We start from the raw sequence: 23,150 nt of genomic DNA, 5'->3' as shown, positions 1-23,150 counted from the left end.
ATAGATCCCCAGCTGCCGCAGAAGCAGCCAGAAGCCCTGGGCTAAGGGCTGCTGCCCACGGTGACCATAGAGCCCCGCAGGGGCTGGAGAGAGAGCATCTCTCAACCCCCCAGCTGATGGCTGCCATGGAGGACCCAGCAATTTCGACGTTGCGGGACGCGGATCGTCTACACGGTCCCTACTTCGACGTTGAACGTCGAAGTAGGGCGCTATTCCGATCCCCTCATGAGGTTAGCGACTTCGACGTCTCGCTGCCTAACGTCGAAGTTGGTGCCGCTACTTTGAAGTAGCGTGCACGTGTAGACACGGCTCTTGAGTGACAGGCCTATCCTCTCCTACAGTCACCCAACCTCAAGAAAATACTCACCAGCAGCTGCACACCATACCAAAGAAACACTAACTCAGGAACATATCCTTGCAACCAACCCCATTGCCAACTCTGTCCACATGTGTATTCTAGCAACCCACTCATTGGTGAGGCTGATGTGGTTAGGTCCATCAGCAGCTTGTACACCTGCTCATCCAATAAGGGGATACATGCCATCATGTGCCAGCAATGCCCCTCTGCCATGTACATTGGACAAACCATGCAGTCTCTGCATTAAAGGATGAATGACACTAGGAACTGGAAAATACACAAATCTATAGAGGAACACTTCAACCTCCTTGGACATTCAGTAATAGATTTGAAAGTAGCTATTCTTGCAGAAAAGATTTTAAAACAACATTACAGAAGGAGACCTCTGAATTGGAATTAATTTGCAAATTCAACACATTTAAATTAGGCCTTGATGGAGGTCTCCATTACCATGTGCATTACAAAGGCAATTTCCAAGCCTTTGATATCTGCAGGAACAACACATATCCCACTTAACTTAATTTGCTTCATCTGCTGGTCCTACTAGTGACAGGCAAACCCCTTTTTTCTCCTTTCTTCCTCTCTGTGATATCAACCCTGGATTCTAGTTGTCTTCTCCAATAATCCAAAGAAGTGGGTCTTACCCACAAAAGCTCATTACCAAATAAATGCCTTTTGTCTTTAAGGTGTTACCAAAGTACTTGTTATTTGTGAAGCTACAGACTAACAAGGCTACCCCTCTGAGACTATTAAAGTTACTATGTTAGAAACCACTTCTATCTTGTGTATAGTGACAATTTTTAGTATTTTTTTTCCACTGATGCACCAATGCCAGACCAGTTGTGGGAGAAGTGTTGTACATTTTTTGTATAATCTGAAATCCATGCAGTTGAGTGTTAGAGGGAAGGAAAAGGTAATATGCTGAAGTTCTTTTTCAGCTTCATTATGCCAAGTAATGGGGACTAATCAAGAGAAGCCAAAATGCAGAATAAAGCAGATTGTATCTTTAGAGCTTCAGCTGTTGCATTGTTCATTCTGTGAAACATATATATATATTCAGTATTTTGATGTAAAGCCCCAAGGCTTCCAACCAGGTCATGATGTAAATTTATTGTGACATTAGCTGGAGAGGAAAAAGCTGAAACTTTAAAAACAAATACAAAACAAAAACAGAGCAACTGAAAAACAAAGCAGAATCTCCAAATTGTTAATTACGTAATTGTCCAAGGAAAGTTATAGGAGTAAACGATAATTAAAGCAGTTAATTACAGCATCTATAATTAAGTTTAAAAAACCTTTAACCTTTGATTGGGCGGGGATAGCTCAGTGGTTTGAGTATTGGCCTGCTATACCCAGGGTTGTGCCTTCAATCCTTGAGGGGGCCATTTAGGTATCTGGGGGAAAAAAAAAAGGGGGGAGGGGATGGTGCTTGGTCCTGGAACTGGACTCAATGACTTCCTGAGGTTCCTTCCAGCTCTATGAGATGTGTATTTCCATGTATTTTAAATATATTTAAAATTCTGAGGTAGAAAGCAATTAAACTTTGGGTGGAATATGGCTGATGATGACAAACTCTGAAGTGGATTTGTGAATTTAGGCATTTAAAGTTGGCTCTTTCTCTATCCCCAATTATCTCCTTTTTTGTTATATATTTTCCCTGTTATCATCAGTGGTTTTTATGTCTTTTTCTCAGGATTAGTTGCAAGAAAGCCTCCCTCTCATTCAGCCATCTAGAACTCCACAAGAAGCCAAAAAAAGTTGATCTCCTCAAGAAAAGAGCCTGTAAATTTTAAATGGGAAATATTATTTATTTATGTATATATTTATTTATTTACCTTCTGAGCAATAGACCTTATTTGGAGCACAAAATGTAGCCAGTTCCTAAATCTTGTAGAGGAGTGCCACTATGAGGAAATTATAGACAAATTCTTCTCATGGGCTATGGCTACGTTAGTGAGTTTTGTCAACAAAACTTGGGGAGCATCCACACATGATGCGATTTGTAAACAAAACTCAGCAATTTTGCCAACAGTGTTCTGCCTCTCCGCTGTGAGGTATAACGCTGCTATCGACACATTTTGTTGACAAAAAAGCCATGTGGATTCTCTGGGGGCCCTCTGTTGACAGATTGGGCTTCCGGTTCAGCCGGCAGCCCTGTTTGCTGAGCTTCCAGTTGGCCCTTCTGTTGAGAGACTGGCCAGATGGTCTGGCTGCTCTCTGTTGACAGAGAGCACCCAGACTTTTGATCCGCTTTCTTGTGTGGACATGATCTGTCAATAGAAGTTTTGACAGGAAGACTCTTCTGACAGACACTTCTGTCAACAGATGGCACTAGTGTAATCATAGTCCTGGAGTTTCCTCTTTTGGGATTTTAGTCTTCAGTGGGACTATGCACAGAGTGAGCTGTTACTTGCTGTGAGGGTGCAAAATCTGGATAAGAGTGTGCAAAAATTGGGTTACGCTTGGTCTGAATATTATAAGAAATCAACTTCCTGACATTTTTTTGTATTTTAGTTTTTAACCTTAACTTTGCATTAAGAGCGTGCAAAAGGACTCTTTTTTGAGGCCCAGATGGGACTTCAAGGATCCAGAGGCTTTGTGCAAGACCCTGGCACTGTACAGCTGGCTGGAAAAATTAAGGCTTACAGTGGAATGGATCTTTCAAATGTAAAATGTGGGGAGATTTTGCTATAATTCAATAGACTGATATTACTCTCTTTTTATACTTCTAACATAGCAGAAATTACTTTATTTAAAAAGCTGAATGCAAATTCTCTGAAACTCACTGATTATTTTGAATGGGATTTACCCCGGTCAGAAGGTCTGCTTGAAAATCCCCTCCTTTTGTTTCTGTGTTCCCTTGTCCCTTTTCTCCTTTTTAAAAAACGATTTTTTTGAAATTTAGGCGTTTTATCAAAAATACCCCAAACCCAAGAAATTTCTAGCCAAAGTATTTAGATTTATATTTCACTGAAAACTCTACATTTATTGCAGAGGAGTTTTAACAAAAAAACAAAACAAAACAAAAAAAATTCCATAGAAGAACAAAAAGTAAATTTTTCAATACAGGTACATGGTGCTGTGGTCTAGCTCAAAACCTGTTGCACCCACTCATTTGGGCCTCAGAATAGAGTCCTTGTGCTGGCCTTTCGGGTGGGGTGAATCTTACCCTTTATGAAACTGAAGTGAGTTTGTTGTCTCTTTTTACTTCATTACTAAGCATGGTTCTTTCCTCTAGAATCTGGGATGGTGTGTTTGTTTTTAGTAATTGCTAAAATTTGTACAGCAGGAAATTGTTAGGTTCATCTTAGGTAAGAAAGCAATGGCTCTGTGTTCTCCTGTCTTCCAACTCACAGAGGGGAGCAAAACGTTGGAAGTCTAAAGGGAGGCAAACATAGCAAATGCGGACATGGTCGCAGATCACATTACCTTCCTGTAACACACAGGAGATCATGTAGGTCCCCCCGGAGAGGATGCCCCAAGGATGGGAATCAATGAATATGGGGATAAACTTGGGGAAGAAAAACAAAGGTCAGTATAGCCACCCTGCATGACATTCTCTTATGGAAACGTATGTGAGACATAATTCAGGTTAGACCAGCTGTAGCTCCCTCAGTTGGGTTGTAGAGAGCAGGCATAGGGATCAAAGCTAGTGTACTATGTTGACTGAGGTTAGGAATTACACAGAGGTCTCCTGCGTTCTTTGATCGATGGGATTAGATGTGAGTTCTCTGTGGGTCTGATGAAGACAAAGAGTTTCTGGCCAAATGTTTAGCCATGACTGAGGTCTTTCTTGGAACCTACTGTAAAGCTGATGGATCTGGGTCATTGACAGTCAAGATTGAATCTGGGACCTTTGTGGCCCTAGCCATGAACCACTACCACATGAGCTACAAGCCAACTGCCAAGTCTTAGGTAAGGCTATAGAGCAGACTTTGGTCTCCCTAGTAGTACAATTCTAGTATCACAAATGTACTCAGCAACTTCCCCTGACTTTTTTCCAGGTTCATAGAACATTTAGTGCAATGCTCCCTGTTTATGAGAAAAAGTATCGGGAAAGAGTATTACGATATTTACAGTATCACAATTGGTAGGGTAGCCTCAAATCCCATTGAGGCTGAATGAGAACACCTGACCACCTCCAGCTACTTGTCCTCCATGGTCTTTGACTTGTAAAAACCAGAAGTTTGAGAGGTTTGGGGGAAAGAGAAGTTGACTTTTTTATCTTTAATGGAATCTGGACATGCTGTCAGGCTAATAGCTAATGATAAGGCACATAAAGTACATGGTGTTCAAGTGGCATAGGGCAAAGGAGTTACAGGTGGAGAAATCGACCCCCAGGCCATGTCTGCTCTTCAGTGTTGTGTCCCCTATTTTGGCTACTATTCTACTCCTACTGCTCAAGTTGTACAAAACGTTGGTAGCCTTTGGATTAGCAGAAGTATTCCCACTGCAACCTAGCATGCTCAGGTGTGAAGAACCACTGTGATAGGAGAATGGACTCTTCTTACAACATGGCGAGAGTACAGGTAACCATCTTGCTGCAATTCTATGCATATTCCTGTGTGTGACATTGGCAGTGCACAGGGTCTTGCACTGGTCCTCTGCACTTTGAGTAACGTCTTCCAATGGAGAATTAAATGATAAACAAACAAAAGTTGGCTTATTACTGCTACTGCAGAACTTCCTTCAGCTTGAGTTTGGAAGCTGGGCCCGAATGTTAAACATTTATTCAAAGGCAGCACTGATGAATTATTCACCAGTAAAATAAGTTGCAGGATTTCACTACTTTTTCTGAGTGCTCATTGCTCAGGCAAGTATCACTTTGTGACAAGGAAGCAGATGTATCCCAAAGGCTCAGATACAGCACAGATGAGTCTGCTTTGAATAATTGCTTGCCTTTTTTTTTTTTAATGGGTCTTGCCTAAAACTGTTTTTTTGGGTTTCACAGAAATGTTTGACACTTAGCTGCAGAGTACATTATTAATAGCTTTGAAACTAAACAGAAGCAGCACTAATTTCGGAGGCTGAATGCTGAATTTTCTTAAGAAAAATTAAGATTTGGCACCAGGAGCACTGGTGCTTTAAATAACAAAACAAAACAACTGACATTAGTCTGTAAATAAATATCCATTGTTCGGTTCTGCCATCATCTGCCTACATGGATGCAGCTCACAAGTGAGACCTCTTTTTCAAAAAGGGGTTTTGTAAACCTCTGTTTTTGTTCTCATCAGTTTATTACCCACATATATAAATTAATGGGGCGGGGGATGAGGAACTTTCTCTGCACACATTTTTGATTGTCCTTAAAAAGATACTTTAACTTCTCCATTCTCCCCTCTTACTTTTATTTTCAATCAGTTTACACTGATTGTTTGTGTATTATTTGAGATAATTAACATTATATAGTAAAAGGCCAATCTGAATATAAAAGACCAACTTGGAAAAATCTGAACAAGCCAGTAAATGAGGAATTGTGGCTTGATCTACTCACTGAAGCAAAAATGCTCGGTTGCAGGGTGTGATTAATAAATGTTCAACCTGGTCAGTGTCAGTGCTGAATGGTGATGCAGACTCACATTGTTTGAAGTATTTGGAATGTTTCCATCTCTTCTCCAGATGCAAAGGCTGCCACAGTCTGTCAGCTGTGGAATGATGAGGGAGGTAATTTCTTCCTCCACCCATCCCCAAATACTGTCTGTCCAAGGCTAGCCTTCATAATAATAAAGAAGAAGATTGTCAAGTAAAGGGAGATTTGAGTCTATTTGAAGTTTTGCTCCAGAGATACTGATTTACATTCTAATGCCTTCATTCATGCAGGCATCATGTACAACTTTTTAATAGTGAAAGAATGAAATCCCTATCATGATTTTGCCCGGTGTCCAGTTGCTGAAAAAACAGGCCCCACAATTCTAATATACAATATTACAGCAATTGGCAGGCAGCATATAAATTTGATAGCTAACGGAACCTGTGTAAATGAATAGTATTGGAAATCAGCTCACAGAGCCTCATCTCAAATACACATCAACAAGGGAGTATTTATTAGGCCAGAAATCAGCCTCAAGCTCTCTGTAATACTGAAAGTATGTTCTTCTGGTTTAATGGAGGTACTGTGCTGGATAATATTTTGACTATTACTGAGTGTGTGGACAATGCATCTTTCTTGATGTCATGGTAGAGCTATTTCGGGATTCTTAGGTATCCCAAAATAGCTATTCCATGTTTCTGAAACATGCCCATTATTACAAAATATTTTTCAACATAACGTGCCATTTTAGTATCTCTGTACTCCTCATTGCAGAAGGACTATGGCATGCCTCAAAATAGAACATTATTTCAACATTATTTAGACAGCACCACATGCTGAAATAGCCTATTTAGAAATAAACTCAAGATAAGGTATGCAATTTACATAATGCAAATTGTGTATCTTATTTTGAATTTGGGGTGCTGTGTAGATGTAGCCAGTGAGAATACCTGTAAAATTCACAATACAAATTCAATGTATCTGTTTATGGTTCATTATTTTCCCCCTAGAGTCCATCTCTGCATTTATACAAAGCAGTAGTCTGCATTAGGAAGTGTTTGCCATCAATTACCACACACTGGTATCTGAGAGCCCAGATTTCCCAAATGTGGTGTCTTTGAGGTTTGCGGAAGAAGGGTCATGCAGAAGGGGGATTTCCTTCGGAAGGAATCCTGTATTCTTCCGAAGGAGTGTTGTCCACGTGGCAGCTTTGCTCCTGGAAGTCAATCTTCCAGAAGCGAGATCCCACAGGGATGTGCATAGGAACGGAATAGTGTTCATTTTTGTCCTTTTTGAGCCATCTTTAAATTATGTAAGAATGTGGCCATAAAAATGTTTGCTGTCTGTAATTTTTTGCTATACTGTTCATAAAAATCATTTTCAGTGGTTGGCAACCCTGATATTGAAGTACAGCTTCTTTAGGCTCCTTTGAAAATCTCAGCCTTATATCATGTCCGTATGGTTAAAAGATTAATTTTCCAATTCATGGCAGTGATTTCTTCTCTTGAATTCTTAGTACAACTTCTCGGTTTGGAGTTGGGCAAAATCATGTTGATGCTTTTTGGACAATTGTCATTTCTGAATTTCCTGGTATGTCGAGCCAGATTTCAGATATTCCTCTCATTATTGAATAATTGCTGCTCCGGAGCCTCTCTGACTTTCAGATTTTTGATAATTGAGAGATTAAGCAACCTGGGATTTCTCAATAGGATCTTAAGCCACAAGAAATTTAGCAGCCAGGCGCATAGGCCAATTCATCCTGGCCTACCTTGAAGAAAAGCGGGTACAGGTTGAACCTGTCTAGTTTGGCACCCTCGGAACCTGACCAGTGCTGAATGAGAGAATTTACGGTACCATGGGATGTCAATGTTGTCTAGCAGCATTACCAAAGTTCTACTGCTTACTGAGCTCTTAGAAGACATTTGGGGTAAGTTAGAGCTAAACAACAGCACAGAACACTGAGAGCTGGGGGTGGTGGCTGTAAACAAACTTTATGGGATCATGGGAAACTTGGCCACACCCATGATACATAGTTGACCAGACCAACTAAAATCATTCCAGATTACGGCTGTTGCCTGTAATAAAGGAGTACCTAAAGAAAGGAGAAAATGTGTGTCCTTTCCTCACTGCAACAGAGGCCAGGTGTTTGCCACCTAAAGCATAATAATATCATAGGAAACTATGGCCCATCTTAATTTCATGGGGAGGCACTCATTAATTAATGTTTAAATGGTGTATTTTAAAAGAAGTCCCAACATAACTGGGATTGGTTTACTGTTCAGCAAAAAGTCTGAGATAGTACCATAGCAACACATGTAAATGTACTTAACAGCAAACTCTGAAATATGTAGCAACTGTAGGAGGATAAATATATTGGCCAGTAAAATAAAGTTAAATAGGGTATTCATATTAAGGGAGAAAATATGGCAGTATGATTTGACACAATTTTCACGGGTTTCAATGGAAAGATTGAAGTAACTTGTGGATTTAAGACTGCTTTTTTTGGTTACAAACAGAAGATTGCATCAGAGGAAATAGAACTCATCAATGAAGAGTAAACCATTATTTTGGATTCTGTGATAATTACCTGTGTCTCATCTGCCTCCCCTCCTCCCGCCCATCTGCATGAATGCAGTGATATGGTTGCTAGTCATTATAAATTATTTTAGTAACCTCAAAGTCAAATTGACCTTGAAGTTGTCATGTTGTTTCCTTTTTATTTTTCAGGTTGTGTGCAATTTTAATACACTTACTAGTCCACTTGTTGTTAGTCTGCAAACCCAACATTTGCAATAGTTGTGGTGCATTACAAATACCTGGTTGAGAGTTTCTCTCATTGGTTGCTCTCAGCTCAGTCACTCCCTCTAATGCTGTGGAGAGCGGGGCTATTGTAAGCTCTGAAAGCGGGAAATGTTGTGTTTATAGCCACTTCCTCTGCCCTGGGACAGTGTTTTTCAACCTTTTTTCTTTTTTTTTTTTTTTTTTTTTTTTTAAAATAAAGTACCCCTTAAAAAAAGTACCCCCCAATACCTGCAATTTTCAGACACATTTTTTTTCTACCATTGTAATGCAATTGTTAAAATACTTAATCGTAACTGGTTGGTTGGAAGAAATTGCCTATAGGCTATAAACTTGCCATCACACTTATGATTGTACAAAAATGACTAAAAAAAGACAAACATAAAATAAGTCCAAGTTCTTATTCATAAAAAAGGTTGAGAAACACTGAGCTAATGTAGTCTCTGGAAGAGCTCTGCCCTCTGGAGAACCATTGCCCTGGGACATTTGCTAATTAACATTTCTTTTGCTTACTTATGCCTGTCTTTTTATTTCTTTTTCCCCCCGGAAAAATAAGGGAATACATTTAGGGTTATGATTATTACACATCAGACTCTCAATTATTCCTGTCATTTTAGACTATTCTGTCTGAGCTGTGGCTGTTCAGATAAGGGTGTTGGCTTGTTCAGAATAGCAGGTCATTGGTAAAACTGAGGAACTTTCTCAAAGCTTGTTCTCACTGTGCGTGGCTCCACTCAGTGCCGTCAGCTCCCCAGTTTCACGAGCACTAACACTGTTTGATGTGCTCTGTCTATGCATTACAAACACCACATGATTTTTTGTTTTTATGAAGAATGATGCCCTGGGAATGTTTTTATTTTTATGTGCATGGAACAGTTTTTCCCATAGTATTTCCCATATTTTGCTCCTTCAGTGTGAAGTCATGAGTGGCTCTTCAGTAGAGCCAGGATTTATCTCAAGTGTGTCATTCCTGCCCATGTTCTTAAATCAACAAGATCCTGCCCTGGCTAAAATCCACAAGGTACATCATCTTCCTTAGTACTGTATTTGGAAACAAACACAATAGGCCAGTGTGAAAGCTTTGTCAAAGGCCTGATCTCCTTCCTGTCTTCCCTGTTGTGGTGAAGTTGTGTCAGCTTCAAAGATCTACTTCTTCACTACATGGTATTCAGATTCAGTCTCTAGAAAGTTTGCAGCTTGTACAGAAATCCATTTTATGTTGATACTGAAACTATATATCAAATTATTCACCAGCAGTTTGGTTCATTCAGTAGCTGCATTTAACAAAATTTCTTCTAAGGATTTGTGAGGAAGTTTTAAAAAGGGTTGTTGTTAAATTAGAACTTGCACATCTGCCTGAAAAATATTTAATTTTATAGTAGCTGTAAGTGGAAATTCACTTCTTTCTCAGTTCATTTACTTTATTACATCTTTGTTATATAAGATCAGGTAGGTCCCAATTTTACCTGCAGCTCTTTGCAGATGGACCCCTGAATGGGAATCCCATTGAGGGTCCACGTTGGAATGTGCCTCTACTGCACAGACCCGCGTGTGGGATCAGGGCCTGTGTGAGTTTCCTCTGTTTGCATGGGGCTTTGCAGAGGGATTGGGAAGGATGGATACACAGGCGCACACAAGTTTGACTGCATGACCACTGAAAGCGGCAGGGGCAGGGGTAATACATGAAACTATTTTAACTTATTTTTTATATGGGTTGGCTTTTATATTTAATTGTCATTCAAACATAATGTGCACATAAGACAATCTTTACAATGTACAGTATTTGCAAAGTAGTTAGAAGAGAACAGATTATTGGGGTATACTGATTATTTCAAATGCCCAGTTACATTTGCTGTTGTCCAACGAAACTGCAGCTGCACCAGAAGTAATATTGCAACTGAACGATTTATAGCTTTAAGCCAATAAAATTTTCATGCCTTTAAAATTCCAATTTTTTGCAATATTGATAGTTACAAACTAGACAATTTACACAATTTTAACTGGGTTGATAAACTCAAACTTAATAGTTGATAAATGATCAATATTTTTCTTAGCTATAACAACAAACAATCCTCAAGCTGTGTTTAGACTGTCCATAGAACAGTGAGATACCTGGTAGTGACTCATGCATTGGGAAGTAAAGCATCAATCTCCTTCCACAGCCTCCTTCTCTGAGCACAGATTCCTCCCAAGACTAAACACCAAGGCATACATCTATCAGCCCCTTTACAGGCATGGATTTCAGCCGAGAGTCTCCCCCTTTTGTTCATCAGATGTCAGTGAACTAGTATAGCTCACTGTTCCTTATCTATGTATATATGCTAATGAAGTCCCTAATTATTCAACGGCTTTGTTACTGACTGGTTTTGCCTTGGGAAGAATCTTTCTTATATTAATATTCATGCATACATCCTGCCCTTTCTGAACATGATTGTTTTCTTGGCTCAAAACATGGTCATTCTCAGTGCTGTTGAAGTACCGTCTTCCTTTTCCTGGTGCATTTGCTGCAGTGATGCATTCTAATTTGGCCTCTGCTGATCTTCATTTCTTCTTAATAAAATGCAAAAATGATTATGAAAACTAATTTGCACTACAATCATCTAATCAGTAGGGCTTATATATACTAACATAGTGTGTCTATTAAGGTTAATGAACATTACTCTAGCTGCCCTTACCAAGAGGAGTATAGATCCTAAGTGCTTTCTGTAAGTTCCTCTTCATTAATCTCAATATTATACCATTACAGCTTTGACCATTCTTCCCTTTCAAATACGTTCATTAACAGATTTTATAGAATGAGCATTTCAGTGGTCTGTGCTTGGAAAACAGACTGATGTTCTTTATGACAAAAATAATGTCTTTTTCCATTATAGGAATATACAATAGATGTTTTCTTCCGTCAAAAATGGAAAGATGAGAGGTTAAAATTTAAAGGCCCAATGAACATCCTTCGACTGAACAACTTAATGGCTAGCAAAATCTGGACTCCAGACACATTCTTTCACAATGGGAAGAAGTCAGTAGCTCATAACATGACAATGCCAAACAAACTGCTACGAATCCAGGATGATGGAACTCTCTTGTATACCATGAGGTTTGTCTTTTTATACCTTTGTATTCTCAGTATTTACTTACATGGTTTTTCCAAGGAATGAATGCTGTGTATCTCTTGCTTTATGCCTTAATCTAGATGGAGAGATGGAGTCCACTTTCATAAGCAGTACAATATGTTCAAAGAAAATCATTCAAATATGTCAGAGATTTTTGAAGACTGTTATATCATGATTGTAAATGTACCAGTAAAAGTAACAACATTGCAACAGAACAGGAACATAGAAAAATGTGTACAAACATAGACTATGATGTGTAATTTTGCTGTTGGTATTCTGTTGTAGTGCTGTTACTCTTTCTCATCTGTTTAAAACCATTGTATAACAATTTCCAAAAAGCTCTGACTTGTTTTTTAAAAGATTTTCTTTGAACATATAAAATGAATTGGACTGATTATGAAAGTGGACTCATCTCTCCATCTAGAGCCAAGGCATAAATCCTGAGTTGTAAAACAATCAGGTAATGTGCAGTCTTCCTTAGACAGCTCTGCCAGTGCACCTTAATCCTGGTTTTCTATACAACTCCCAAGTAGGAACAGTTCTAAGCCTTGACAAATAGACTGCTAATCATATTGAATTATGTGATGGTTGGAAGATGCAGAGAGAGGTTTACTAAGACCTAGATTGAGGCCACAACAATTTATAGTGATTTCACTTGTGATCAAGTCAATATTTGAATCCATAACTCTGTTAACTGACTGAAATGTCAGCCATCCAGAAACTTCATTTGGTGTGCTGAGAATCAAAGAAAATATCATTTCCACATAATCTGAAGAGATTAAAAAAGAGGCAGCTAGTGCAAACTGGTATAGATTGTGCCATATAAAATTAATTATGCAATTTATGTATGATTGTAAATAGACTAGGTTGCTCTTCGAGCTGTAAAATCCATGTCTTAAATGTCTTTAATTTTATAAATTCTGAACTGACCATTGTACAGGCACATGTCTCAAATTATAATGCGATTAATGTAAACTTCCTTAATTTCTAACTCTGAATCTTGAGAAAATAAAACTAATTGAAGTGCTAAGCCTATCTTGTGGAAAATAAGATGCAGGCTTTAATAGAGAGAGTCTATGATTACTAGTGTTTATTCTTATCATGACTTATGGTACATAAGATGGTTTATATCAGAGACCTGCCCATTCATGCAATTCAGTGTTTAATCAAAACCAACCCACATAAAAAATCAGAAACAAATTGCTTAGAATGCTGTAAGATTATACTTATCCTTGAGTTTGAAGGAAGCATGTTGGTTATGACATTCCATATATGAATTGTTAACAAATTTGGCATTGGTGTATGAATTGCAGAAGGTGAGGAGCTGTGTTTTGAAAAATGAACACATTTGTTACACTTCTTCCATTTAGGAAGTAAAAAAGAAATGTTCAGAGACTTGTGTAGCATATTCCCTCAGCAAATCAGTTGTGGTTTGTGTGTTTCTGTGAAACTATTGGGAGCTGTGCAATGTGTAATTCTGAATATTAGGAGAAGAAAATGAGTGTTCTGAACAACCCACAGTTTCATAATTTATATTTTCATTCAAATGACCTTTCCTCATAGTTTCGAGGTCAGCTGTAAGTTTTGGATGTGATAAATCAATGTCTTCTGAAGGACCACATTAAAGTGAAGAAGCAAGAGGTGATTTGGATTTTAATTGGTTTGATATAACACTGCAAATTTCATCTTCTGAATCAGCATGAACTTTGTCCATTTTTGTGGAACTGATTTTTCTCATCTTATTAACTGACTTAAACATATAGTGTTCTGTTGCCTTTTAGACTTACAGTCCAAGCTGAATGCCCAATGCACTTGGAGGACTTCCCTATGGATGCTCATTCATGCCCATTGAAATTTGGCAGTTGTGAGTACATAACTTGCAGTATAGCCATTGGCTAATGAATGTCTTGAGTGGTGATATACTCATAACTTTGTTTCACAAAGTTGCCATTGCCCAGGTTTATGTAGACACAGGGGGTTATAGTGAATGATGTATTTTGACATGTTGAGATCCTTTGAAAGACAGAACTCTGAAAGGCATTGAAAAATTCCTGGGTTCTGGTTTAACTAAAAGTATTATGGGAAAAATTTACCGTGCATTGTTCCAGTTTTATCTAGTGTAACTGTTGATTTCAATAACACACTGGTGACTCAAGACCTATATACAAACATATAAATGTTGTATTTATGCAAAGTGAAGCAAATCCTTCTAAACCAAAATACATATTCTGTACATTCTAACTGGAATAGTTTCTAATATAGTGCATTTTCTCTCTTAACATGTTTTGATTCCTGTTCAGTGAAGGCCGTAGCAAATAGCCTCTGGAGATGATATATGTAGGGTGTGATTCTGATCTCACACCAGTTTTTTACCATCATAACTTCATAAACTTCAGTGACAATACTCCTGTTATAAGTGAAAGCAGAATCAGGCCCATGATTTATAATAGTTGGGGATTTTAAAATAAAATATATATTTCTTGGTATATATTTCCTTGATTTTGGTTTTTGCTTTCCTTTAAGACAGAGCAGCAAATTCATGTCTGCACAACAAAAAGAAGGTGAATCTCAGGTGTTTGGTTACTGCTATCTGATTCTCTGGCTGATTTCACAAGCTATGTCTACACAGCAATGTTATTCTTGAATAAACTATTCTGGAAGAGGTATTCTGAAATAGTTTATTCCAAAATAGCACAGCTACACACACAATGCATTTTGAAAGAGTGCTACATACAATAGAACCTATTTCTAAATAGCGCCTTTGGACTCACTATGGCTAATTTTGAAATGGGGTCTATCCCCTGTCTACACAGCCCCTATTTTAAAATACCTATTTCAGAGTAGGTACTATTCTTTGTACCAATTTTGAAATAAGGCAGCTGCCTTTGCGTTATGTAGCTGCTCATATAGTTATTTTGGAATAGCGGCTGTTATTCTGAAACAACTTTGCTGTGTAGACATACCCACACTGGCCGTAGCTCAATAGAGTAGAGTGCAATGCAACCCCACAATGCACAAGGTGACACTTAAAGAGGCTATTTTGTTCATGAGCTGGGCTCTGTCAGAGCTCTGTATTCTGTTTCTGGCTCTGTTTCTGATGTGTCCCCGTCCCTGGTAGTGTATGGGGGAAAAATGTAGGACTAGACCGTTCCAGGTCTATGCCCTTTGGAATAATCTCCATATTGGGGAAATCCCCAGTTGGAGAGAGACAGCTCATTTTTATTCCCTTTTTACTGCCATAGAAAGGGCTAGAGATTCTGACTAGAATTAACTAGAAAATATGCAAATGGGAGTTATGACTGATGAAGACTGAGTAGGGCTGGCTGTTACAAGCCTACTTTGAATGCTCATCAAATTTCTTCCTCATGGAAGTCATCTTTTGTTTTATATTTGAATTTAGCTGTGTGTTACTCAAATTATGTAGCACAACCACATAATGCCAGAAGTGTAACATAAAATCAACTTGTAAATAACCACATACAAATCTTGTGTGGAGAAAGAGTGCCCACGATTTGGGGTACAAATAAATACAGTAAGTTCTCGAAATGCATGGTTTCAAGTTGCGCTTAACTCACATTAATATGAGCTAAGTGCAACTCAAAATGCCACTCCCTCTGGCCCCGGTTCAACCCCTGCAGCCCCGCTCACCACTGGCACGCGGCCCTGGCTCACTCCACCACCCCCGTACCCGGCTCTGGTTCACCACCCCTCAGGCATGTCTCTAGTTCAAACCCCCCATCAGCTCACCACCCGAGCCAAGCTTTGGCTCAATACCCTGCTCATGGCTCCAACTCAACTGCCCCAGCTCTGACTCAACACCCCCCCCATCCTGGTTCAAACACATCACAAGCGGCCCCAGTTCAACTCTCCCAAGACCTAGCTCACCACCTGAGCATGGCTCTGGCTCACTACCCCCGTGCGTTGCTCTAGCTTAGCACCGCCCGACCTTGGTTCATCTGCCCTCCTGTGTGTGGCTCTGGCTCTATTCCACCACCTGCTCCACTGCCGTCCCAGCCCACCCCAGGCTTTACCCTCCCACCCACCTCTCATGGCCCCAACCCACCGCCAGGCTTAACCCCCTCCAACTGCCCCTCCAACACCAGCACTTAACTTACAGAAGGAGCTCCAGGTGCTGCTGCTGCTGCTTCCCTGCTGGCAGAATGTGCTTTCTGCCAGGGAAAAACCCCGTCCTCCGACTTAAACAAAATTCAAGTTATATGAGGGTGCATGGTGACTGCAACCCTCATGTAAATCGAGTCACTACTGTACATATTTACCACGTGTATTAGGAAAATAACAAGTTACTTAGCAATGAACTAGTCTGCAGACAAATTATTATGAACAACTGAATTCCAAGGGTAGCACAGAAAATTAGAGGTAATCCCAAAACATGAAACAAACCCACTGAAATACATACTTGCAGAGAGTTATTGCTCTACAGCAGGACTTCATTTGTACACTGAGGTTTGAAACATATCAGGCTGGAACTGGGTTTATTAGACTGAAGGAGTTTCTCCTGCTTTTTGGTATCTAAATTGTTCTGCATGACAGTGTGTAACAGGATCCACCAGCTTGTGAGCGCCCCTCTGTGGCCAAGGGTACCATGTAAGGTCTTTCTGGTTGGCTGCATCTACACTTACATTCCTCTGTTGAAAGAGGAAGGCAAATGAAGGAAATTGAAAATGCAAATGAGTTACTGATTTACACATCTTGTGCTTCATTTGCATTCTCTCTTTTTGGAAGAGATTCTTTTGAAAGAAAAAAAACAGTGTAGATGGGGCTCTTTCAAAAATAAATCCCGTCTTCAAAAGAACTCTTCTTCCTGAAGCAAAATAGGAAGAAGGGTTCTTTTGAAGATTGGGTTTATTTTGAAAAGATCCCCAGCTACACTGCTTTTTTTCCTTCAAAAGAACGTCTTCTGAAAAGAGATTATGCATCTGAAGCACGAGATATGTAAATCAGTGCCTCATTTGCATTTGCATTTTCCCTAATTTGTATTCCTCTTTCAAAAGAAGAATGCAAGTGTAGACACAGCTGTTGTGTTTAGGAATCTGAGGATGGGCTCTGACTAGCCTTTGCCCAGCGTGCTGATAGTTCCTATACTATTGTGGCCTGTCTGTGGCCACTGGCCCTGTGTCTTGCCCAAGTCTAGGTTCAGCTTGCACTCGGAGCTGTCCAAAGTGCTGCTGATCTGCTAGGATGTATATAGACCTGTCTTGGCTGAGCTCCTGTGAGGAACTACTAGGCCCTAGCTTAGCAGCTCTTTTATATTAGCTTGCTGGGCCCTGATTGGCTGCTGCAAAGACAGCCACTCTGTCCTCCCTGGAGGACTTCTTGTCTGCTCCTCTCACTGGGATGGGGTATGGCAAGGCCTCTGGTCTCCTGCAGGGGGCATTGTGGTTAAGTCCATCCAATCACACAGTGTTAGCACTTATTTTTTTGGCATCCTCCCAATTTTCCGGTTCTGTAGGAAGAAGGGGAATTGAAGCTTGTTCACAATAGTTTTGGTTTTGGAAAGCTGACTCTGTTTCTGCAGGCTGCAGCTCAAAGTGCTGAAGAACTGCTGGAGTTTCTCAAGCATGCCTTTGCACATGCCCACTTTCCATCTCTCCCACTTGTTCTTACTCTTACTTCTTTCATTGTTTAGTTCCTCTATATTAAAATTATTTCTGGAGTGTCATGTATATTTCCATTTTTAACAAGGGAGCGGAAAGAAGGAAAACTACTGAATAATTATAAAAACAAAGCTAAGAGCTCCCCTGAACCCCCAGCATACCCCCAATTTAAGTTGTGTATAATGCCCTTTGCCATTTTGTAGCTCATGAGGGCTTCTCCAAATGAGACTGAACAAACAAAAAATAAGGTCCTTCTCCCACTCTTCCTTGAGAGAGAGGGGACCTGTTAAAGGGAAAAATGGTAAAGGTGGTCTGTCTCAGGCAGTCTTTTGGGGTCACCCCTTTTGGGTTTTGCTCATCAGCAGCTCTTTAACAGGATCTGCATCCAGATTCTTCTCTTGGATCCCTGCATTTCAACTTGCCTATGCAGTTTCAATGACAGTGAGGCCTGTGACTTTCCCCCTCTTGGCTAATCTGGCTCTGTGGTCAGCAGTCTAAGGATGTAGTAATCTTCTTCCTGTCCACAAGCCCTTCCTGGGGTGTTGTTCCTTATTTTAAGCTCCCTTGCTCTGGGCATAGTATTCCTTACGAGTGTTCCTAGCTAATGCTGAATGAGCCCAGAATAGCTCCTTAATCTCCTCTCTTCAGGAGTGAGGGAGAAACCATTCACAATTCTCCTTGGCAAAGTGGTTACTTTCCCTTTTGCTGGTCTCTGGATTTTACTGTTTGTCCCACCCCTTTCGGAGGGGCCATGTTAAACAGTAGAATTGTAGAAGGAAAAAACAGGCCCAGCGACAGCAGGGTACAGTGGCTCTTGTTGCAGTAGTAGGCAAATCCAGCACATTTAGTTATGAACATCAAATGAGCAGGAAAAGTTTGTAGCTCATTTCAAACTCGTAGATAAGGAGGAACAATTTTCCAGAAAGACAACCTGTCCTATACATAACAAATCATTGATACAATCATCAACTCCAATTCAGATTTTAGGGCTCATTTAATAGGTATTTTCCAGTGACTATTTTAGCTGTTCAGAAATAGATTGCTCAACCGCAATAATGATCGGTTGTTCAGTTCAATGAAAATGAACAATGCATGGTCCTGTGCTGCATGTATCCCGTGAGGCTTGCATACTTACATATTCTCAAACAATTCAAAAATGATTTTGCCCTATCAGCCTTAGAATATGATGCCAATTTTAGGAAAATAATTAAGTATTTCTCTGAATTGTTTATGCCAAAAAGCTGCACATTGTGGGCACATTTTGTTCTAAAATGTTGACAAAATATTTTCTTAATATTTCCCATAGATGCATACACTACTTCAGAAGTGACCTACATTTGGACTTACAATGCATCTGATTCCGTACAGGTTGCACCGGATGGCTCTAGATTGAATCAGTATGATTTGTTAGGCCAGACGGTTGGAAAGGAGACAGTTAAATCGAGTACAGGTTAGTAAAAGTGCATTGGAAGAAAAGGATAGTTGCTTTCATAATAATGAGCATAAGACGCTGTTGGTATGTCGTTAGGCTACCAAAACCAGTATTTGCAGTAATAAGATTACTCCATTCAAGTATTGCTGTATACCACAAACAGCCTTCAGGAACCCTTTTCTAATTCGTTGAAGTTTAAGGAATTAGCAACTGGCACAGAAGGTGAACTGCTCCCTATCACGGTTTCATCAGGGCTCTTACAAAATATATTATCAAGGGGTTTATAGTCTTTGTAACTGAAACCTTGTTTAAGATGGAAGTGCCATTTTTAGTCCATTGTCTTCTTGATGTGATCTGTTTTTTTCTTCATGGGCAGTGGGATGATTAGTGTGTCCTATTGATGTATCCCATAGGCTCATATATTTAGTGGATCCTTGCATCTGCATCAAGCCCTACTGACTTCAGTGAGGCCTTATATATCCACTAGTGTTTACCCATGCATATGAATGTCCAAGATTGAAGCTTAAGGTCTTTGTCATGGCACACAGTTTTTCCTTGTTAAAAAAAAATCACTTCTGGAACATACTGTGTAAGACAAATATTGGCTCCAAGGTTGCTCTTATTAAAGCCTATGACTAAACTTTCCTTGAGTTCAGTGATAGTTGGATTCAGCCCACAGAGTCAAAGTCAAATAATTCATTTACATTCAGGAGGATTTTTCTGCCTAGAATTGTTTTGTAGACTACATCTATAGTACAAATAGGTGTATCACACTACTTTTAATTGCCGGAAATGTGAATTGTCTGTAGATGCTCACAGTTCATTTTATAGCTTTGTTTGTTTCTCTTTGGTGCACTAGGTGAATATACAGTAATGACAGCCCATTTTCATTTAAAGAGAAAAATTGGTTATTTTGTGATTCAGACTTACCTCCCCTGCATCATGACAGTCATTCTCTCCCAAGTGTCATTCTGGCTGAACAGAGAATCTGTACCTGCAAGAACAGTCTTCGGTGAGTATTCTGAGAAAGACGTGGCATGTATATCAGGCAGCATCTGCGGCAGTCAGTCATCAGTTGTGACAGGAAATGAAACACACTTACTTTTTTTTGTAGGGTGGTTGGCAGTGTTGGACTGGAGGGCCAACAGCTAGCCTACCCTGCTTACTGGAAAAGTGCAATCAGCTGATTCCGCACTTAAAAGCAATCTGAAGTGGCAGGTATGCATGGGGATTTCAGCAGGGAGTAGAGTTTTGAGATTTGTTTCTACGACCCTACAGAGGAAGGGCTAGGAATGGCCTATTGAGGGAGGGGAGACCCTGAGAAAATACTTGTTTGTTGGACTTTGTTTTATTTTGAGTTTTCTTTCTATACATATACCTAGAGCTTGATCAATGGCCATGAGGAGCACTCGGGGGAGAGGCATTTGTTACAAAGATCCTCTCTGCTGCAAGTTCACTGTGGGAGGTAAAAAAGTGCAGTTGTTTTTATTCCATAGATCCCTTGAGTGCAGTCTGCAGATCTCCTGGCAGGCCTGAGGCTTTTCAGGAAAAGTAGCAAATGAAAGTGGAATTCAGATATTTCCTTGATTTTTTTAAGGGAATAATTTGCATAAAAAGTAATAAGGTTCTAAGATGTATTTATATTGAAGTTTGACTTTGAAATTATTTCATCTGTATTATGAACAAGTATTTGTGTGGTGGAAGTTTATGTATATTTCTAGCTCTGTTTATAAAATAAGCAGAATGAAAGTCTCACATCATTTCAAAATATGGCAATGTACAAACTGCAGTTCTATTTCTAGTGAACATGTGGCTCTGGGCCAAATCCTGCTTACTCAGACAAGCCACAGTGTGACACAAGGAGTGAGGTAGTTAATGGGGTTCAGCATCTAAGATCAAGGAGAGCTGTCCATCTAAACCTTACATGCTCCCCGGCTAATATAGTATCTAAGTACCTCACAATTTCACGTGGATTCATTGCACTTCTGAGAGGTAGAGAAGAACTGTTGTCTCCATTTTACAGGTATAGCACTGAGGCACAGAGAGACTACGTGACTTGGTCATTGAAATGTGGGGCTGGAAGGGATCTCAAGGTCATCTAGTCAAGCCCATTGTGCTGAGGCAAAACCAAGCATACCTAGAGGATCTCTGAATGGTGTCTGTCTAACCTAGTCTTAAAAACCTCCAGGGATGAGGATTCCATTATCTTACTTGGAAGCTTGAGTACTTATTTTCCATATGGATAGACGGTTCTCCTAATAACTACCCTAAATCTTCCTTACTGCAGATAAAGCTGATTACTGCTTGTTCTACCTTCTGTGGACCTAGAGAACAATTGGTCAGTCCTCTCTGTAGCAATCGTTGTCATATTTGAGGAATGTTGTTAGCTCCCTCCACCGTCTTTTTTCCCTCACTCAAAGCTAAAGGTACCCAGTGTTTTAACCTTTTGTCTTTGGTCAGATTTTCTAACCTTTGTATCATTTTTGATTGCTCTTCTTTGCACTCTTTCCTCTTTGTTCCTAAAATGTGACATCCAGAATTGGTTATTCTGATATAGGTGCAGCCCCACCAATGCTAAATAGAGAATGTTTGCTTCTCTGAATACAGCTCAGAATATTTGCCCTATTTGTGGCGCACTCCATTGTTGATTCATACTCAGTTGTGATTCACTGTAACTCCTAGATTTTTTCAACAGTGCTCATGCCTAAGCAGTTAGTCCCTATTTTGAAGTTGCTTCCTAAGTGAAGTGTTTTCCATCTTTGTTGAATTTCATCTTGCTGATTTCTCTCCAATTTGTCAATGTCATTTCAGTTCTGATACTGTTCCTCAAAGTACTAGCCAGGTGCCATCCACAAATTTTATAGGTATACTCTCTCTATTCTATTATCCAAGTCATTAATGGAAAATATTAAATAGCATGAGACCCTGCTAGATCTCTCTCCTGAGTTTGATAGCAAACCATTCGAAATTACTCTTTGAGTATAGCTCTTCAACTACTTATGCACCACCTTTATAGCAATTTTGTGCAGACCACATTCCTCTAGTTGGCTTATGCTGTTGTCACATGGGGTTTGTCAGAAGCCTTAGTAACATCACGATTCATCATACCTACAATTTCCCTCCCTATCCACTAAGTCAGTAACCCGCTCAAAGAAGGGAATTAGGTTGGTTTGACATGATCTGTTTTTGACAAATTCATCTTGGCTATTCCTTATTACCATTTTATTCTCTAGGTAATTACAAATTGATTTTAAAATATTTTGTTCCACTATCTTTCCAGGTATAAAAGTTAGACATTTGTAGAGTCCCTTTTCTTCCCCATTTTAAAGACATGCACTGTGTGTGCCATTCTTCAGTCTTCTACGACCTCACCCATCCCCCATGATTTCTCCAAGTTCATCAATTGCTAATGTTTCTGAGATTGCTTCAGATAGTTTCTCTGGTATCATAGGGGGAAATATATTCAGAACCCGGGGTGACTGGTGAAGGGGGACCCATGGGGCCACTGGCCACATGGCTCCTTCCCCAGCTTGGGGAGGGGTCAGGACAGCCTCCATCTCTCCCCACCCCCTCCTTGGCCCTGCCCTATCCTACCCTTGCTCTGCCCCACCTCTTCCTCCAGTCGAGGCAGTCCAGAGAACTACTGGGGCCAGCACTGAGAAAGGTAAAAAGAATCCAGTGATTTGCTTCTGTTTAAACAGGATCAATATAATACCATATACTAGAATTGTAGCACACTGGAAATAGACTTCTTAATAAGGAAATGGGATATTTTTGCAATCTCCTAACGTGGTCAGTCTGGCTTTAGACTTGGTCATTCCACTGTCAACCAGATCTTTAATTTGAGACAGGTTTTTTGAGAAAACTGCTGAATTTAATGAGTCATGCTCAGCCTTTGTTATAGGCTTCCACGAAACTTTTGGTTCAGTGCACTGAGCAAGTTTATAGAATCAGATGAGGTGACCTGTTCCGGGGAGAGAGTGTGTCATTGGTATAGAAGCTCTATAATGCGATGGAAAGCGAGGTTCAAGTCAGTGGTGCACCGACAGTAAACCCTTGATTTAATGGACCAGTTGGGGGAGAGGGTCATCCATTGTTCCCAAAGTTCCTTTAAACGTGAGGGTTCAGTGCCCCCACCAGGCTCTCCAGTACCCCCACCCAGCCAAAAAAGCAAAACAAAAATACCTGACTTATGAGAGCTGCCACTGGAGGAGCTGCTGGACCCTCACGTGTCTGGCACCTCTCCGAGCGTGGCTGGAAGTGCCTTGCTGTGTGTGGTTAGAGGCACCCCAGTGGCATGGCTGGA

The 23,150-nt window shown here is 40.0% G+C and overlaps 1 protein-coding gene across 1 annotated transcript in view; it reads left to right on the top strand.

Moving 5' to 3' along the window:
• The window catches only part of GABRA2 (gamma-aminobutyric acid type A receptor subunit alpha2), a 73,537-nt gene that overhangs the window by 35,975 nt on the left and 14,412 nt on the right, over positions 1–23,150 (top strand). Inside the window, exons 5-8 of the mRNA XM_074991800.1 lie at positions 11,561–11,781; positions 13,579–13,661; positions 18,719–18,862; positions 19,704–19,856. Coding sequence (XP_074847901.1) covers positions 11,561–11,781; positions 13,579–13,661; positions 18,719–18,862; positions 19,704–19,856 — 601 coding nt within the window. The remainder of the gene's footprint in view (positions 1–11,560; positions 11,782–13,578; positions 13,662–18,718; positions 18,863–19,703; positions 19,857–23,150) is intronic.

The sequence above is a fragment of the Carettochelys insculpta genome, chromosome 4, assembly GCF_033958435.1.
Source record: "Carettochelys insculpta isolate YL-2023 chromosome 4, ASM3395843v1, whole genome shotgun sequence".
Classification (NCBI taxonomy): domain Eukaryota; kingdom Metazoa; phylum Chordata; order Testudines; family Carettochelyidae; genus Carettochelys; species Carettochelys insculpta.
Note: the sequence above shows the minus strand (reverse complement) of the source record. Positions and strands in the feature narration are given on the sequence as shown.